The sequence below is a fragment of the Oenanthe melanoleuca genome, chromosome 4, assembly GCF_029582105.1.
Source record: "Oenanthe melanoleuca isolate GR-GAL-2019-014 chromosome 4, OMel1.0, whole genome shotgun sequence".
Lineage (NCBI taxonomy): Eukaryota > Metazoa > Chordata > Aves > Passeriformes > Muscicapidae > Oenanthe > Oenanthe melanoleuca.
Genome location: NC_079337.1, coordinates 14,319,699 through 14,338,496, shown reverse-complemented (window position 1 = coordinate 14,338,496; position 18,798 = coordinate 14,319,699). Strand labels below are relative to the sequence as shown.

Here is an 18,798-nt window from a genome sequence, read left to right as displayed (position 1 = left end):
TTAACTCTGGATATTTCATCTAAAAGCTGAAGGCAGCATTGGGAATAGGAAATGCTCTTAGTCTTGTTGATATTTGTCCTTTGGAGCTTTTGTTACAGCATTTATTTTGAGTACCTACACAGTACAAAACAGAGTCCACTCAGGCCACACTGTCTGGGTATGGAGTACGTAGATACCTTTAGATAGGACATGGGTACAGATGCTGCAAGAGGTGTTTTAAATAACTTTCAAGGGTGGTATTTGTCCATATGGCCTTTACTTGTGTGAGCAGCTCCATTTGGAACCTCTTGTCAGCTGCTGCAGAGAGACTCAGTGCTGGAGAACAAAGCCTAGAAATTCTGCAAGTAGGATTTATTCCAGATTATCATTATCCAGTTGTTTTGGGTTTTTTCCTTAAAAAAAAAAAAAAAGGACTTGTTTTTTAACCATAAGTTCAGTGTATACCATGGGTCTGTGCAGTTGTTATTGATTTTAAACTTTTTCCACTGTTGTAACTAACTGCTGTTGAGCTGACTGACACAGCTTTTATTTATTTAGTTACTTATTTTGGCTTTTGGTGAGACATGAAAAAGAAAGCCAACAAAACCACAAAACAAACTGTACTGTTCTGATCAACCTGCTCTTTTTCCCCTCCTTTAGGAGTGAAATGTTGTAGTTAACTTTGCTTTTTTTCCCTCCTTCTTCACTTCCCTGTCTCTGCTGTTCTAGTGGATATATGGTCTGTGGGATGCATTATGGGAGAAATGGTTCGCCACAAAATCCTCTTTCCAGGAAGGGACTGTATCCTTGTGCCATTTGCTGCAGCTTCACCTATTATTTGTTCCTCTCCTCCACCCCATCCCTTTTGCCATAAAATGACTATACCAGGACTGTAAAGATAGAAGCAGAAAGTTGAACCCCAGAGGTATGGCTAAATGAAAATAGCACACTGCTGATACCCACAAAATTGAAAATGAAAAACAGATGCACAGAATTATTTCAGTCAATTAAGTTGCTCTAAAACCTGTAATCATCCTATTTTATATACTATTTATGTCATGTCAATAAGCAACGTAGAAAACAAGCATTATAATGGCAAATTGGAAAGCTTTATTTGCTGTTCTTCAAAAGCAAAAATAAGAAAAAATGAAAAAATTCCTAACTTGGCCCATCTCATTCCTGTAAATCTGTTTTTCTGCTTTTATGTTTTGGAAATATTGACTTCATAACATTTGTGGTGACATCATAATCTTTTGCTTGCTAATGCATCATGGTTTTGGATTCATCTCAATGCTGTATGGGCTCAGTGTTGAGTCAATACAACATTCTTTTTTTTTCTTTAAAACAAAATGAAGATTTTGACTCACCCAGTTTAAGTTTATCTGCTGTGGTTTCCAAATTGGCCTGAAATCAGATTCTCTTGATTTAAAAATGAACTTCCCTTTACTTGCATGAGGTCTGTGTCGTCAATTAAACCACATTTCCCTCCCATCTTGTTCTTCTTGTCTTGGGTGATATTATTTTTACCCCTTCCAAGGTGGTGAAAGCAATATTAGAAAATGAAAACAAAAGAGGAGGTTTCTACTTAGCCTCCTGTTTATCACAGGCTAAACCTGCCCGTGCTGGCTTGGAAGTGTAAGTAAGTGTGTTTTGCTCATCAGAATAGAATGAGGCAACATAACAGATCTTCACTTTCAGAAACAAAAAGCATTTTATTTTCAGCTAGTTGGCAGAAAGGCACCACGAAAATCTGGTGTCAGCAGCCTCTGGCAGTTGGTGGGAAGAAAACTCAGCTTTCACTGACGTGTAGCCGTGGAAGCAATTTATTTTTTTTTTTTGCTGACTTTTGAGTAATTCCTGTCATGTTTGTCAAAGTTGGGTCCTGCCTGTCCTGTTTTCACAGCTCTGTCAACTTTCTCTGGGAGCTGAGCCCTGCTGGGTGGCCCAGTGAAGATGCAGCTCTGGGGGATGCAGGGACAGCAGGGTCCTGCTGCTTGCTGAGGGGTGACAGCAGCACTGGGCTGCTCCAGGCTTACAGGATGAGGGGCAGAGGGGTTAGAAGGGGGATTTTTTTATTACTAGGTAGCTTTGAGGTGCTTAAAGGTGCTGAGCTGTCCCTGCAGCATGAGGAGCAGGCTGCACACCCACCTGCAGCTGCCACCTCCAAGTGCAGAGCAGCTCCCAGCATTCCCAAGCCTGTAATTCAGTGATAGCTATGCTGTGTTTCAGTGGTAACACCACCTCAGGAACACCATCATAGCCCTTCCTCCAAACAATGCACTCTTATCCTCTTAAAACAAAAACAAAAAAAAAACAATTCAACCAAACAAAAATCCCAAACAAACAAAAAACTAAAAAAAAAAAGGCTAAAAAATTGAAGAAAAACTAAACTGTCTGTAAAACACTTGAGGCTCAGCTGCAAATACTGAGGATATTTTCATTTAATCTTTCCTGAGAGAAGTCTGAGATTTTAGTTGATAAGCTGCTAGAATTCATACAAAGAATGGTTTCAGGATAAAAGCATAGTAGCATAGTTAATGGGTTTCTCTCCTTTTTCAACAATAAATTGCCCACATCTAGAAAAATGTTAATGCTATATAATTTAAACAGTGTAGAATTACAGAATTACTTGGTTTCTGTATGGCTGTGGAAACAGTCTCTTATGACAGTGTTGTATTCAGGGATAGCAGTAAAATATTTTTAAAGCATGTTTTAACATTTCAGCATCAGTTGAAAATAAGAACCAAATTTCTGAACATACGCAGCAAATATTGTATAAATTGTGGAATAGTCCTACTTTTTAAATCATTGGAAATCCCCTATCCTGAAATAGAATGTATGTGGGCCAGGTCAAAATTGCTACTGTGCTTTAATGGTGGGTTTATTCAGGTGAGTGGGAAGTTAAAAAAAAAAGAAAAAGGAAAAGAAAAAAAAAAAAAAAAAAAAAAGAAAGTAAAAAGAAGAAAAAGAAAGAAAAAAGAAAAGAAGAATTTGTACATTCATTTCCAAGTCAGTACTCATGTGTTAAGCAGTGTGACCCCAGGACTGAGCTGTCAGTGTTGGAGACCCTGGTTTGTGCACGGGTCCATCTGATTTCCCAGCCCTCCATGGATGTTGATGAGCAGATCTAGTTTCCCTCCCAGGTGCAGGAAGAGCTGGAGAAACATTTGTGCAGCTGCAGGTAAACTTCACAGAAGCACATTCCATACTTCCCTTGGGTACTTAAGGCTTTCCAGCAGAGAGTTTTCTAGCTGAAAGAGGCAAGTCTGTATAGAAATCAAAAATACCAGTTCCTTTTAATCATTCAAAAGACTGTCTACTGTGTATACTTTCTATCAATATGAGCTGACTCATTTCTAGTCAGGAGAAGAAACATTTGTGCATGGCAATGTATACATCTGAGAAAAAATTCACAGCTGCTGCCATGTTTTATGGAAAGAAAATATTTTAAAATTTAATCTTACCTAAACCATCGCACTGAGTTACCACTGCACTCAGGTGCTGCTGACGTGAAATGAAATTTCATTTTTAAAGTCTCTGTGGAAATTAAAACATGGAGGAGATTAATTCCAGAACCTTTCATCTACATCAACAAGAAACTCTCTCCTAAGCTGCCATGAGAAAGCTCTGGAATCTGGATAGACTGCAGCTGGTTTTCAGACAAGTAAGAAGAGCCTGCAGTGTCCAGGAGAGTACTGGGTAGGAATTGCCTGGCAGGTACCCCCATTCCTTGTTATTCAGCTAAGGCAGACATTTCAAAATAATGTCAGGGAAATTTCCTTGTCAGAAATCAGACCTTCTTGAGAAGAAATCCACCTTTCAATCCATTTCCAGATGGATTTGCAAACTGAAATATTCCTGGCAAGTTCTGGCAAGCTTTTGTAGTCCACTTCTGAGTTTCTTGCTCAGTGTTTCTTTGATGCTTATTCCACTTTTGTTAAATCAGAAAGAATGTGAGCAGCCAAAAACTGCCTGAATTCTTGGATGCCATTGGAAATATGTTAGAAAAACCCAGGGCTTTCCAAAACCTGGTTCAGCTCTAGATAATAAAATCTTCAAAATCTCATAAGATTTCAATTTAGGATTGGAAATGTATTTCTGGTTTTTTATTTGAAGAGAAGGGAAAGCATAAAATGAATGCTTTCAGGTGATACAGGTTTATTAAGATCTGAGCTGCCAAGTCCACAGTGATGTCCTACAGGCACATGTGACTAAGTGGGGAAAATAAAGAGATCAGAGCATTTATTTTCAGTGCTGAAATGAAGGAGGCATACAGGGGATGGTACCATGGCAAGTATGTGTGAGTCCTTCAGCAGATCAAAGGAAAACAGTGATTTAGCCATAGAAATATATTGTGGTATATTGTCCTAAGTAGTCAAGTGTCCTAAGTTTGCCTAGGCCTGAATTTCCACTGTAAATATAGAGAAAAGAATTCCTACTGCAAGTAGTTTAAAATCTAAGACAGTCAAAAGAGAAAACACCATTAGAACAGGAAGAGAGAAAAATTCCAACTTTCTTCTATGAAATTATCAACATCCAAAAGGAATTGTGAAGAGAAGTCAGCATTAACTGATGCAGTTAATGTTTTCTGTGGCCACATTTTCAAAAACTCCCTTGCCTACCAGCTGTCTTTGAGAGTGGTGGGATTAAGAGATGCTTTCTGACATCTGACAGAAAGTGTTCTGTTGCCTTAGGAGAAAATTTGCATCAAGAAAGTCTTTTAAGAGAAGGTGCTGCCTTTCGACCACTCATAAGCAGAATTCCTCTTTGCATTTGATCTGCATTGATTCATAAGTGTCATTTTAATGTTTTGAGGGCATTTTTGAGTGTTTCTTAAACTACAGTGTAATAGCTTCTGCACTTTTGTTAAGTGCAGTCTGTTGTTTTTCTTGCTCTGGCTAGTGTTTTCTTAAGGCTTGATTTGTCTTAAAATCAGAAGCAGCAATCAGGATTATTTAAAAGATACTCTTAAGTGTGACTGGCCTGGCTTTCCAGGTAGGATCAGCTGGTTCATGTTACCCTGCTGCTTAAGTGTGTCTTAGCTATGATGGCATTGATGGCTAAGTTTGGATTTTGTTGACCTGGGTTATTCTTCCCTGGGTATTTGGTATTTGGTTTTGGACTCAGGATTTGTCCTAAAGTTTGCTCATATGAGGGGAGGCCTGTTTCAAAGAGGTCTCAGAGAAGATGTGAGGATGATTTTGCTCTTGCCATTTTTCTCTCTTTTTTTTTTTTTTTTTTTAATGTTATTTTTTATTTTTTTTATTTTTAATTCTGATATGCATACTCCAACAATTTAGAGTGTAATTTGCACTTAGCATGAAACCCCCATGCTGTCTGTCATCTGTGTGACTCTTGGACTGCATCCCAGGTGCTACAGTGAAGATGATCCACTGCTTGTTTCCCATCATTCACCTTAAAGAGTTTCAGGACACACTGCTGCCTTGTATGAATTTCAATCAAGGCAAGTTTTAATTGGGCTTTCTGGTGCCTGTGAGAATTGGATGGTCTCAAATGCTTAGGGTTTTTTCTTCTGTGGCATTAGTCAGCTTTTTCTTGATGGCAGCTGTGCTAAATTGAGCTGAGGCAGACTGGAACACCTGAGCAGAGAATTTAGAACTTGCAGACAAAACAGTGGTTTTGAAGTGCCTTTTGTCCACAGCATGCAGGTATTTGGATGGGACCAAAATAAATAACTGGAACACCTTGAAAATCACATGAAGGTGAGTCAGGGGAGGTTTAGGTTGGCTATCAGAAAAAAGTTTTTTACCTAAAGGATGATTGGGCACCAGAACAGGGTCACAACACCAGCCTGACAGAGTTCAAGGAGTTTTTGGACAAAGCTCTCAGGTGCATGGTGTGATTCCTGGGCTGTGCTGAGCAGGGCCAGGAGCTGGATTCAATCATCCTGATGGGTCCCTTCCAACTCAGCATATCCTGGGATTCTGTTCTGTGATTCCTGTTCCACATATGAAAGCATACAAGCATCCTCAATGCTAATCTGTTTGTATTGTCACAAGAGAGATTAGCTGTGGGTTTCCTCCTCAAAGAGGTAACACAAGTGTACTTGAATACTCTTTGAGACCTCAGAAGAGATACTTCAAAATCAAAATGTTAAAGAAGCTAAAAAGAGGACCTGAAGCTGAGAAATGCAGGATCTACAAAGCAGGTTTTCAGTGCCAGGGTCTGTTAGACACTGTGTAAGGTGTTTCACATTCCTTGGCAAGATTATCTGTAGGTGTCTCTTACTGTGGTGGTTTTTTTATACAGTCATATCCAAAAGAAAATGGGGAAAAGGGAAGGATGTGTCTCATCCCTTGTGCCTCCTCTCATCTTGAGCTTGCTGCTCAGGATGCTCATGGCATTTTTAGTCATTTTTTTAACAGTCTTTTTTTAGCACTTGTTTGGCACTGCAGCCTAAGAGGCAGGAGCCTTCTTCAGTGCTGGCTTCCCACTGAGTCACAGAAAGTTTTTAAAAAAGGCAGAAATTCATAGGTTGTTTTGAAGCCTCACCCTTGTAAAATTGTGTCAATTCCCTTTTAATTCCATATAGCATCCATCAGGAGAGCACCTGTTTTCCAGGGTATTTGTCAGGAGGAAAATTAGAAGTCACTAAGGCAATTTTTCAAACACTTAGGAATCTTATTACTGTTACTGAGAAATATTAAGAATATTAAGATTTTCATAACATCGTATGGAAAGTAGTATTTCAAATTAGAAAGGAAAAACTTTCTCAAGAAATCTTAATGGATTGAGCTGATACTGTGCTGAGGGAGCCCTTGTTAAAATGTTGAAATTCAAGCATATAACAAATGCAAGCACAAAGGGAAGAGTTTGGGGGGTCTCAGCAAGGAGATTGGAATGTCAGAAAACTGGGAGTTTGCCATGACTTAGCCAGAATTGAGGGAGATAGGGGTTCAGAGTTTTGGGAAGGGTTTTAATCCTTTTCAAGAGTGTGAGCCTTCTCCATAATGGTCATTGAGAGTGCCACACATCACAGACTTTCCTTGGCATTGACAGGTCTGGAGCCCTGTGGCTCTATCTGGAGCATGTGAAAAAAAAAGCGGCTTTGCCCATGTATTACTGAGAATTACCAAATATTTTTATAAACCATGTTCTTGTTCTCTGTTTCATAGAAATAACAGAAAAACCTTTAAAAGCAAGGTACAGCATCCAATACCAGCTACTGTATTTTTCATTCTGAAAATTCAAGTAAGGGCCTAGAAATGGTTCTTCAGAGCAGACATCAGTACAGATCTGCAGGAGTACTCAAAACAGAGATGGAGGTAAAGAGAGGTCCTGCCCACAAGGTGTCTGTCCATTTTAGGAGAATTTGGAGAGAGAGAAACTCACTTTTATCACGGATGAACTCAGCTGCCTTGACATTTTACTGGAGTTTGCATCTTAGCCATTGGCAAGCAGTGTGGTGTGCTAAATATTTTGACCTACAGTTATACAAGTAAAATCAGGTATCGTGATTTGCTTCATTAATATATCTATCATTACCTTCTTCAGTTAGTTTTGAGGAGGTGAACATCTCTTTTCAGCTGGCAGAGGGGCAATTTCTGCATCACTGAAACAGGAGCTGCTACAAATGTGAATGTTTAGTGTGCTCACTAGTGCTCTGGGAAGAAAGTGTGAACCAGCCCATGAGGCTGGAAAACATAGCAAAGCTCATTCAGCTGTGCGTGCATCTCTGGTCTCTGGAGTGTCCTGTGGCTTGCATTTAATGAATTTTAATTTGAATGTCACAATTGTCATTGAATGACAGCCAGATCTTTCTGAGTGCAAGGCTGAAAAGCCACCACAGTGGGAGTTTGAGCAAGGGCAGTCACAGATTCTCCCTCTCATTGTTTGGTGAAGTCTCAGGGAACCTGCAGTTTTGCAGGAGGAGAATGTAGATTTTCTAGGGAGGTGTCTATGAAGGGTTGACTTGGGTCCTCTCCATACAGAAACATCTTTGGGTGGTTCCACAATTCCTCACCCTTCTGCATCTCTGCTGGAGGGAATCTGAAATCTGGAAGGATGTGAAAGCACTCATTTGGGTCAGAAGTACCTGTTTGGGGAGGAATCAGAACCAGGAGGCACCCAGAAAAGAAGATTCTCTTCTTCTTTTCTTCTCTTCTTCTCCTCCTCTTCTTTTCTTCTTCTCTTCTTCTTCTCTTCTCTTCTTCTTCTCTTCTTCTCCTCTTCTTCTCTTCATCTCTTCTCTTCTTCTATGGTTAAAATGTTTTTGTTTTTGTTCAGAAAGAAACACACTTGTGGTTTCTGGTAAGCATTTGTTCAAGCTGCCTACGCCAGGGTGGCATTTGGTGCCTTGGCAAGTTTGCTCATATTCTGATATATGTGTACACGTTCAAGAATGTGTTCCAGAGTGTGCAATAATCTGGTTTGTAGAGATTCTGAATACATTAAAAATCCCCTACCCCTAGCAATCCAGGACCTGGGTATTCCAATGGCCAGTGGGTTTCCCATCAAGGGCTGCCCAAATCTCAACAGTTTCACTTCAGAGAGCCTTGAAAAAGCCATAGGTTAAATTAATTAACACTGTTTCACATGATCTTAAAAACATCAAAGCACATGGTTGCAAAACTGAAGCTTGCTATTGAATCATGCAGAGATCTGTCACTAGAAGTTAGCCTGCCCTTGATTAAAGCTTAGGGATGTTCCATGTGCTGATGTAGCATTGCCAGCATTTGTGATTATCTCGCATTTGGGAAAAAACATCTTTTACTAGGTGCAGAGTTTCAGTGCTTTGGAGCTGAATGCAGGTGTTTAGAGATTGTGGTGTGCTTGGTTTTTTTCTGATGCTTGTACCAGTGAAATTACTTGGACTGCAACATCTGGATTGATGTTGGACTAAATGAGGCAGAGGATCAAGGCACAGATCTCTGTTCTGCTCTGTTCTGGAGCTTTGCACCAGTCTCAGTGCCTTGACTGGGGCTTCTCACAGCTGCTGCTGTATGTGCTGAAATTCTTAACCTCCAACCAGCTACTTCTAACATGCAGCCAAATCCTGGTTCCACTTTGATTTATTTCTAATTGCCTCAGGAGGTGAGAAAGAGGCAGCAGTCAAGAAGCTCTTGGGATGCTGGTTATATTCAGGTGTTTATCATTGCTCCTTCTGATTTGGAAATTCTCAAAGAGCTTCCTTCCCAAAACCTCAGGCATAGAAGGGGAATAATCACCTCTGATTTTACACAGTTTGCAGTTTAGTAAGGCACTAGTTCAACTTGTGTGTGTGCCCTCTGGAGCATAGCACAGAGCAGTGATGTCAGGAGGCAGCCTCTGAAAATAAAAAGGAATTAATAACAGACGAACAAACAACTGCTTGCTCTATCTTTTCCTGATATTTTGCATGCCATTTAGCTTGTGATGAAAGCAGCAATAATTTGCATCTCTAGGTCTGCTTATTGCTTCCAAACAAGTAGCCTTTTCTTTAGTTCTTTGTTTTTTGTTTATTTATTGTCTAGTGTTGAAGCTTTTCATATGCTAAATAAAGCAACAAGGGAACCTTAGACCCAGGCATGCTAAGATTTCCACAGATAGGACATTTGCCTTCAAAGTTAAATGCACTTTAAGCTGTTGCTAAATATGAAATTGTAAGAGTAAATTTAACCAAGCAGCATGATGCTTTCATATTTTTTCCCCAGTTTCTGGCCCTGAGACACCAGTCTGTCCCTGTGCTTGCTTTCATGCCCTATGACTTACCATAGAGCAAGGACAGCAGAGGTAATGTGGTTACATGGGATCAGTATGGGGGAAAGTGCCACCTTAATCCTGAGCTGGATATAAGGATTCTGATTTTCATCTTGTGCTCCTGTGTAAATTGTGGTGAGCTTTGCTTGACCCAGCTGAACTGCTCCTCCCTGTAGAGGTAAATAGGCCCCCAGTTTTCTCTGAATTTCGGTGCAGAAGGTACAGTTTAGCACTTCTGTGCCTATTTAGAAGTCACCATTTCCTATCATGGCAAATGGAAATCTTATGAGATTCTCAAGATCCCTGAGATGGACTGCTGGCTTCACTGAGATTTGCTGGAAGTGAGCCAACAGGCCTTAAAACAAGCATTGTTGGAGCTGAATGATCTCAAAAATTCTATTCATAACCCTGAATCAGCGGTGGATATGTCTTCACAAGGACTCAAGTTCCTTTTGTGGCTTCTGGCAGTTCAGCTTGTGAAAATATGCATGGATCTCTGGTAGCTGGAATGATAAAGGAATAGTAATTTGCATATCCTTATTGAATACAGAGACCAGCATTCATTTACAAGACAAAGCATCATAAACCTAGGTAATGAATACAAATGGAAACTCGAAAAAGACAAAATTAATTAGTAAATTTTAATTACAAAGTTGTACTATGACACAGTAGCCAGCTGCAGGTCTCAGTTGGGTTTCTGTATTTAATGGCATTGTCTTTCATCCACACTGGGGTAGAGGAAATTGTTGGAATCTATTTTTCTCAGACCTGCCCTGTTGTCATGAAATTTGTGTGCTCAGGCAGAAAAGCAGCTGCAGAGAGCCAGAGGCAGGTCTGTGTCTGCAGGAGCTGTGCTGTAGCATGATGGGATGAGTCTTCTTTCTCATTTATTTGTTGTTGTGTTCCTGTTTTCTTGTTTACCTTCATTTCATTTTTGTTTTCAGTTGACATGTGGTCAGTAGGGTGCATCATGGGAGAAATGATTAAAGGTGCTGTGTTGTTTCCTGGCACTGATCGTATCCTTCCTAGCAGCCGTGCTGGCCCCAGTGGGTGCTTCCAGCCCTTGCCCTTCCAGCCCCTTCCCACTAGACTAGTGTGACATACCTCTGTTCTGTGCCTAAAGAGCTGGGTTGAGTCCCACTGCAAAATCCCTGCAAACCAAATGCCAGCAAAAACCCATTACTGCCTCTCAGCAAAAGCCTTAGGTGAAAACCACAGTAAGTACAGCGTGAGGAGGTGGAAAACATCCCACACTGTTCCTCAGAATCACTTTCTGCAGCCAGTGACCACAGTTTTGTTGTGATAAATGTCTCTTTATTAATTGGTGGTGTGTTTTTGGGAGAGGTGTATTTTTTTTTTAAGATGGTAGAAGGGTAGGCACAAGTCACTGCTTACCTCAGGTTGAGATGTAAGAGTTCTGCATTTCACATGCATTTCTGCATCTCTGACTAACTCAGACATGAATCATAGAAATGCTTATTTGTTATAGACTCATAGAATTGCTTATTTGCTTTGTTTAGTTGCTCTTCAAGTTGTATTAAACTACAAAAGTATGAAATGGTTTCGGTTTGGGCACAACTTCTTCCCAAGACTAAGATTATCATTTGGTACTAGTTTAATGACTCAGAAGTCTGGATGTTTCTTGGGAAACTGTTGTGATGGGCTTGGGTCTGCCATCTTTTGTTTGAGTACATGGAACTATTATGTGAATAGAATATATTCTTGACATCAACAGCAAGTGATTTACCAATGCACTAAATCAGTGGACAAGCAGACTAGGAATATATTAGTTTTCCTTAAAGACCATTCTACACTCAGGGCTGAGGCAGCCATATTTCTTATTTTGTCCCATGCTTTATTAAAGCACTGTAGTATTTATCAGATTGTGGAATACTTTCATATGTATTAAAATAACTGAGATCAGTACATGCTTGATCTAACTCCAGTCTTTTACTGTCCATAGGATCATGAATAAGAGAAATAAACATGGTCTGTGTACAAATTTTCCTTCTATTTTAAATTCTGTACTTAGATGACAGAGGAGTTTCCAGGCATTGTTAATTTTTATGTAACTTTCTCTGAATAGGTGTGCATGTACACTTCTGTGTGTATATACACGTACTTACCAGCTCACTTAATCGCTTCTGACCTCACAGCTTAAAGGGTTCAATATTTTTGATCAAAATGTGGAAAAAGTATCATCTGAAGAGCATTAAAGAAAAGGAAGTAGGTAATTATATCATTAATATTTTCACAGCCTTGCCTAGTAAGACTCTAATTTGTGTTTTGCCCAAAATTCTGGGTGAGTATACCCACACTGACATGAGCAATACACTTTCCCTGTGTCTTTGTATGATCTGGAGCACATCTCTCTGCCTATGTGAAAGTAAACATTTCCCTTCTGTGTGTTAATGGAAATCATTAGATTTCTCCAGGTTTGCTGTGCTTCTGTTTCCTGTATATGTGGAGTCAGACTTTTGAGTGTAGGGGTGAGCATCCCTCAGTGTTGTAGTCAGAACTGGTTTTATGTTCATAACCTACATTTCATAAGCTAACATTTAAAGATATCGCCAAATAAATTTGAAAATAATTGAATATGTTCTAAAATAGCATTTCAAAAACTGGTTTCTTTGATACAGCTGCAGGCCTGTTAAAAAGAACTTGCACAAAGCCTCTGTAATTAAACCATTGTGTGCCATCTATTATTGCAATAACTCCACAGAAATTGTCATTACCAGCTGCTGATTTCTTTGGGATTGGCCTGTAATTGAGTTCACATTCTTCATTTTTATTTATGATACATTGCTAAACTTGCTCTGTGTTTTCTGTACCTCTCTGCTTTTCTTCTGCTGTTCCATGGGTGCCTGTTCCATGGACAGAGAAGGATGCCATTGCTTTGTTTTAGGCTGCTCCTCAAATCCTCCTCTCCAAATCCATCCCCCACACTCTTTCTCTGCTGCTGAGCAGCCACAAGCAGGGGTTCAGCAGTTCTGGCTCCCCTGCCCATCTGTGCAGCTGGAAACCAGTGGGGAAGCTGCAAGCTCCAGCCCAGCCTGCTGAGATTGGTGACCTCGTGGCATCCTCTGCCTTAAACCTGCACAGAAAATGCTTAGCATTGCTGTAAAAAAGATTATTTCTTCAGACAAGTGATGCAGTTGGGCAGCTGGATAATCCCATCAGCAGGGACTATAAACCCTCAGAGCTCAGGGCTGCATACTTAAGGATGGGTTTAAGTGCAGGAGCAAGAGTAATTAAACATCCGTTTCTTTAAAAAAGTTCCTCTCTGACATAAAATGGGTTAAGCCTGGCAGTGTACCAGAATCTGCTATCAGCAATTTTTTTCTTAACAGGCAGTGCTTCATTTCACATCCACACTGTGATTTGAAGAGTATTTAATACTAATTTGTGTCAATTTTTATGCATAAATAACCATGAAAAGCAGTTTTGAAGCTAAAAGATTGAATATTCATGAGAAATGCACTGTCAGTCATATATTTGACTGCAATATTTAATATTTTCCATTTTCCAGTGGTTAAGGAGTTTAGGTCATTTGATGCTGTTACTGTTTACACAGCTAAATAGTCCATTCAGCTAACTTTAAAAATTTCAGTAGCAAAATTCAGAAGCAGAAAAGCAGAAAATGCCTCTGAGGAAGTGCAGAGTGGAATGCTTAGCTAGGCTGCTGCTTTATCCCACCCTGCAATCCATCTGCATTCACTGAAATCACTGGGGTGAAGCTGAGAACAGAACCCACCTCTATTCTCTTTCAAACTCCCAGTTGTGAAGAATGATTTGCAGTGTCCAAAATCCTCATGGTCTTTACTGATCCTTGAAATTTTACTTTTTCTCCACCATTTTTGGTGTATGAGCGTGATGCACTGAATTATGTGCTAAAGCTTTTTTTATCCTTTTCAATTTTTCTTAATTTCATATGAAAACTTCATTTCAGTGTTGACAGCAGCAGTTCTGCTTTCAAAAAGCAATTAGCATGAAGCTTGCACCTGACTGTGCCTCGAGCAAGGACATGGTGTGTTGTGTTGCCTCAGGAACAATGGGACAAGCTGGCTGTACCTGTGAGCCTGACCCTTGTTCCACGTGTTCTCCTCAAGATTTCATGACACTGCTAACCTTTTCTCACTGCTGCATAAATGATCTGGAGGAGTGAGGAAAGTGAGCTGTGAGAGTGTAGTTACACATATTTTTTAGCCACTGCAGGCATTTTGGACAGACAAGGATGAATGTGACTTTAAATTCTGTGTTTGGACAAGCTCAGGGAGACAAGTATGTATTCAGTAATATTCAGTGGGGAAATGTGATGTCAGCTGCTCTCAGGATATGTCTGCACAAGCTTATTTTGCCTCATTCTACAAGTGCAATCATGCCATGTATGTTGTAAGGATTGGGGTGTAAGGGGTTGCTGGCTCTCGTGCTCTGTGGAAAGTGTCCTTAAAAGCCTGCCAGCTCTGTTCTGCTCCCTTGTCCCTGAGGGCAGTATCCCAATGGGTCCTATTGCCTGACTCCTTGAACAGCTTGACCTTTGCTTCCCAAAAATTCAGGGTCCTGACTTTAGTCTTCTCCTGACCCACATCCCTCAGGACTGCAAACTCCAGCAGCGCAGCCCAGGCAGCCTTCAGTGCCTTTAGTGGTGCCTTGTGCTGGGTTAGCAGCTGGGCTCAAAGATCCTAAAGGTCTTTTCCAACCTAAACAGTCCTATGATTATAAGAAATGTCTCTCCAAAGTTGTTAGGCATCATTCTTATCAGAGCTCTTGGAATCTTCAGCTGGTGCCAGGTGCTGCAGCAGATGTTTATAGAGGAAGCTCTCCAGTCATCAACAGACTTGATGAGCTTAAACTTCAGCTGAGCTGCTGAAAAAAATGCTGGGCAGAGCTTCAAAGCCATATTGTGGAATTCAGGAGATACACAGGGCCTTTTTGAGCTCAGCAAGGACAGCTGAATTTCAAAAGGTAACCAAAATCATTAAAGATTCTCACAGAGTTAAAACACTCCTTCAGGCCTTGAGCTGAGATTCAGTGCTCAGAAACTGAAGAACATGACCAGTGTGAGATGAAGAAAATAGACAGGAATACACATAGCCATCAATACCCTTGAAGGCCTCTTTTTTTAAATCCACACTTCTGGCCATTTCATTTCAACACAAACAAAAGTATATTTTTCAAGACTCATGTTCTGAAACAATAGTTTCACCTTTTGATAGATTCTTTTCAGGCACAGAGTTAATTTACTTACAAACTTCTCATCAAATTGATCTGAATTGCTGGTGAAATGCAGAGCAGAAAAATTAGGTAGTTTCTGAGACTACTTTTCAATATACATATTTTGCCTAATAACAAAAATCCCATAAACAAAATGCTGCTGTATTGAGTCAGACTTACCTACAAAGTCCAGCAATATCTGTACACAAGTCATTATAGCACTGGCCATAATCTTTTTTTAAAAGACGGGTTTCTACTTTCTAGGATTAGTGGCAGAATTTTTGCAGGCATCAGAGAAGATCTCAATAACTGCCCTAAGGCTTTCTCTGCTTTGTTCAGATGATGCTGGGACTGTTTGACAACATGAGAGAACAGATTATTGGAAACTGTCCAACAAACCTTCTAAGAACTAATTTTTTTGTGCTTTTTCTTTGTTAGAAAATCTGAACTGATGGAAAAAGACACAGAGACTGCAGAAATTTTGCTCAGAAGTCTACTGTGGTCTTACCTGTTAAAAGAAGTACAGATTAAATGGTTACAACAATAAGCAAAACAGCATTTTGTGATTTTCAGGGTATTATTGGCAGTTAGAAATCATAAAGTCCTTAGGAAAAGCAGCTTTGTGTATTTGCACAATAAATTACTTCTGCTTTAAATCTGAGATGAGAGTTATACTCTGTTTGAAAAGTGATTTTTTAGTGTGGATTTTCTGTGAGCATCAATGCTGAATGAGCAGTGGTTCCATGGAAACAGTGATGTTTGTGGATGAACCACCAAAAAAACAAATACCCAGGCTGCAAAAAACCACTCCCAGCACTATTAAATGGATGAAAGGTTACCCAGTGGCTACTTAATTATTTTCAATACAGCAATGTAACATTTTTAGAAACGTTTGTACTGAACACAAATTGTTTGAACTTTGACAGTGTGCTAACAGCTTATAATTTTATCTTGGAAAACCTGCCATCTGTATGTAAATACAAGGAAAATGAGAACACTTGCTGCTATCCAATAATACAACTCAATTCATACATTTTGACCACTGCTCTATTGCATATTTATTATATTTTCTCATGAAGACTTTTCATTTCTCTCTATTCAGCCTTTTCTCTTTGCTGACTTCCCATCCTTTGAGTGATGTGAACAACTTCTGCTTCTTGGAAGTCAGAGGAAATGTAGAGAAAGAACAGATGCAAAAGATTTGGGAAGTATTAGTGAGCTGAGGTTTTGCTGGAGGTGGCTCAGCTGATATAGACTGATAGATATATGAATATATAGAGTGGTGTATGTTTAATATTCTTGAACTTCAAGGCCACAATTTGTCTTTTCTTAAACAGTGGGAAACTGAGTAATTGTTAACATTGTAAAAACTCATTTGTAAAGGGCAAAAGGAGTTTTTGAATAATTAGACAGATGAAAACACAGAATGGTTCTGTTTTCTCCTGATTCAGGAAGAGAGCAACCCTACAGTTTCCAGGAACGTGGTTTCTGTTTTGAGCTTGAGGAATTTATTCTTGATTTCTTATCCAAGTTGTTGCAGGCACACCGAGTTACAAGCAAACTGAGCCCACACCAACTTCACTGACAATAAAAACAGAAACATTTTAGGATTGTGCTGTATCACTGGGATCCTACTTCCTATGCAGACTCCTAGGTGACTTTCACAAACACTTGTAACATTTTTGCTTGTGGTGTAACACCTGTGGCTGCCCCATCCCTGGCAGTGTTCAAGGCCAGGTTAGATGGAGCTTTGGGCAACCAGGTCTAGTGAAAGCTGTCCCTACCCATGGCTGGGGAATTGGAATGTGTCCTGGTTTGGAGGACAGGTGTCTGCTAAGAAAGGCAGGAGCCTCTCTTTGAAATGGAGAATTTAAACCCCTTCCCTCCAAATTAGGGGGCTTTCAGGCAAAGATATGGGAATTAGGAGTAACAGCTCTTTACTAGGAAAATTAAAATAGAAATACAGTATTACAAAGAACAATCCCAAAACACTGACAGAGTCAGAATACAGCCTGACACCCCATCAGTCAGTCAGGGTGTTGGTAGCAGTCCCATTAAACGGTGGCTGCATCCTCCTGCAGTGGCAGATGTGGTTCAGCTGGAGCAGTGCTCCTGTAGAAGGTGCAGTTTTCCTCTGAAGGTCCAGGGATGATGTGGAAAGGTCTGGTGTTCCTCTGGACTCCAGTGGAAAGAAGGTATCTTGCTGTCCAAAATGTCAGTTTTTATCTAGGTAGGAAAGGCTTGGCTCCTCCCCATGGCTGGAGCATCTCCCAGTGGGATGATGGAATTTTATCAGTCACACAGTGGGATTCAATGGCCCAGCAGCAGATGCTTCCTGGAGGGAGGATGGGCTGTGGAAAAGATAAAGATGATTGCCTCAGCTGGTTTAAAGATGGCCCATTAGCAGATAATATGTGCCACAGAGATAAGGGTCACTGCCCCACCCAGCTTCAACAGATGGTGACAGAATACACATTTCTGGCCACATCCTGTATTGCAACTTAAGACAGTATGAGATGATCTTTAAGGTCCCTTCCAACCCAAACCACTCTATGATTATATGATTTTCTTGTTGCTGTGTAAGCACAGATGATCAGCAACTGAATGAAATACCAGCTAAAAAATAGTATCTGAAATTTTAGTTAAGGAGTCATAGATGGGCATCCAAAATGTTAATGACATCTGCACAATGAACATTGCTATCTCCTAACTCCTGAATGATCAATGGTAATCTTCTCAAGTAATGTTAGTTTTTGTTATCACCCACTCTGTTATTCCATATAAATAACAGCTATTATGCTGAACACTGCACAGTATTTCATTTTACAAACGGCTCATTCTTCTCAAAGTGTTCACCTTGGAACAGAAAATGCTTTATAGTTACTGTCTTGTCAGATGGTAGCATTTTCAATTCCTTTGTGTGGGGTTTTTTTTTGTAAACTGTGCTGGCATCAATATGTAAAATTGTGGGACTGTGGAAAAATATGAATGTGACACTGATGTCTCCCACAGTGAAGCTGGTTAGTGTATTTTTTAGCAGATTTATTTTTAAAAGAAAGGTTCAATTAAATAAAAGGTTGGTTGCCACAATTTGGTGTTGAGGAGGCAACTGCAGATCTGTTCATAGTAATTATTCTAAATCTGACAAGTTATGAGCATTGAAACATTGCCTGGAGTGAAGCAGTTAGTTTTTGTTGGTGGAATATGCAGATTTAAGGAGAAAACAAAGAGTAAGGTGGTTCCCTCAAGATTTTGGGATTGAAAAGAGATGATCTTCCCCATCTCTGTGTACAAACAAAACATCCTGTGTCTGTTTTGTTTCCATTGTGCCTACCTTAAGCAGGATTTGACATGTTGGGCAGGGAAGCAGGATTCCCACCAGCAGCACCCCTGTCCAGCACAATTCCAGCAGCTCTCTTATAAACAGCTGCTCTGGCAGAATTACTTGTGTTTCCCACATCACAGTCCATAGATGCTGCTTGAGGAGGGTTTTAGAAAAAAGGCTTCTCTTTCAGGTGAACAAGCATGAGAGATTAAGTTATTTGTATTGCAGTACAACTGAAACATCCTAAGGCAGACACTAACTCCTCCTGCAAAACCTTGCTGTTAAACTCAACAAAATACAACTCTTCACTCAAAAAAGAGTGTGATTTACACAGACACATAATGAGAAGGAAAAAGAAATATTGTTGTGATTTTGGGGCTAGATAGGAAGACAATAATTTGTTTTGTCTAAATTTTTTTTAATTACAAGCTACTACTTTGTACATTGTAGAAACGCTTTTAATATTTTCTGATTGAGACAGAGAAGTATTGTAAATTTTCTCTTGTAGCCAAACTCAATTTCCTTATAGTTGTTTGGAAATTTGCAGGAATTTATCTGAGGTTTGCAGGCCAACTGAATGA

General features: G+C 39.9%; 1 protein-coding gene across 6 annotated transcripts in view; it reads left to right on the top strand.

Moving 5' to 3' along the window:
- Window positions 1-18,798, top strand: part of MAPK10 (mitogen-activated protein kinase 10) — a 138,063-nt gene that overhangs the window by 93,193 nt on the left and 26,072 nt on the right. For 5 of the 6 annotated variants that reach the window (XM_056490560.1, XM_056490564.1, XM_056490563.1 and 2 more), the window contains one exon: window positions 709-780. In XM_056490560.1, coding sequence (XP_056346535.1) covers window positions 709-780 — 72 coding nt within the window. Of the gene's footprint in view, window positions 1-708; window positions 781-10,622; window positions 10,695-18,798 lie in introns of all 6 variants that reach the window. The other variant, XM_056490561.1, reaches the window with a different exon arrangement.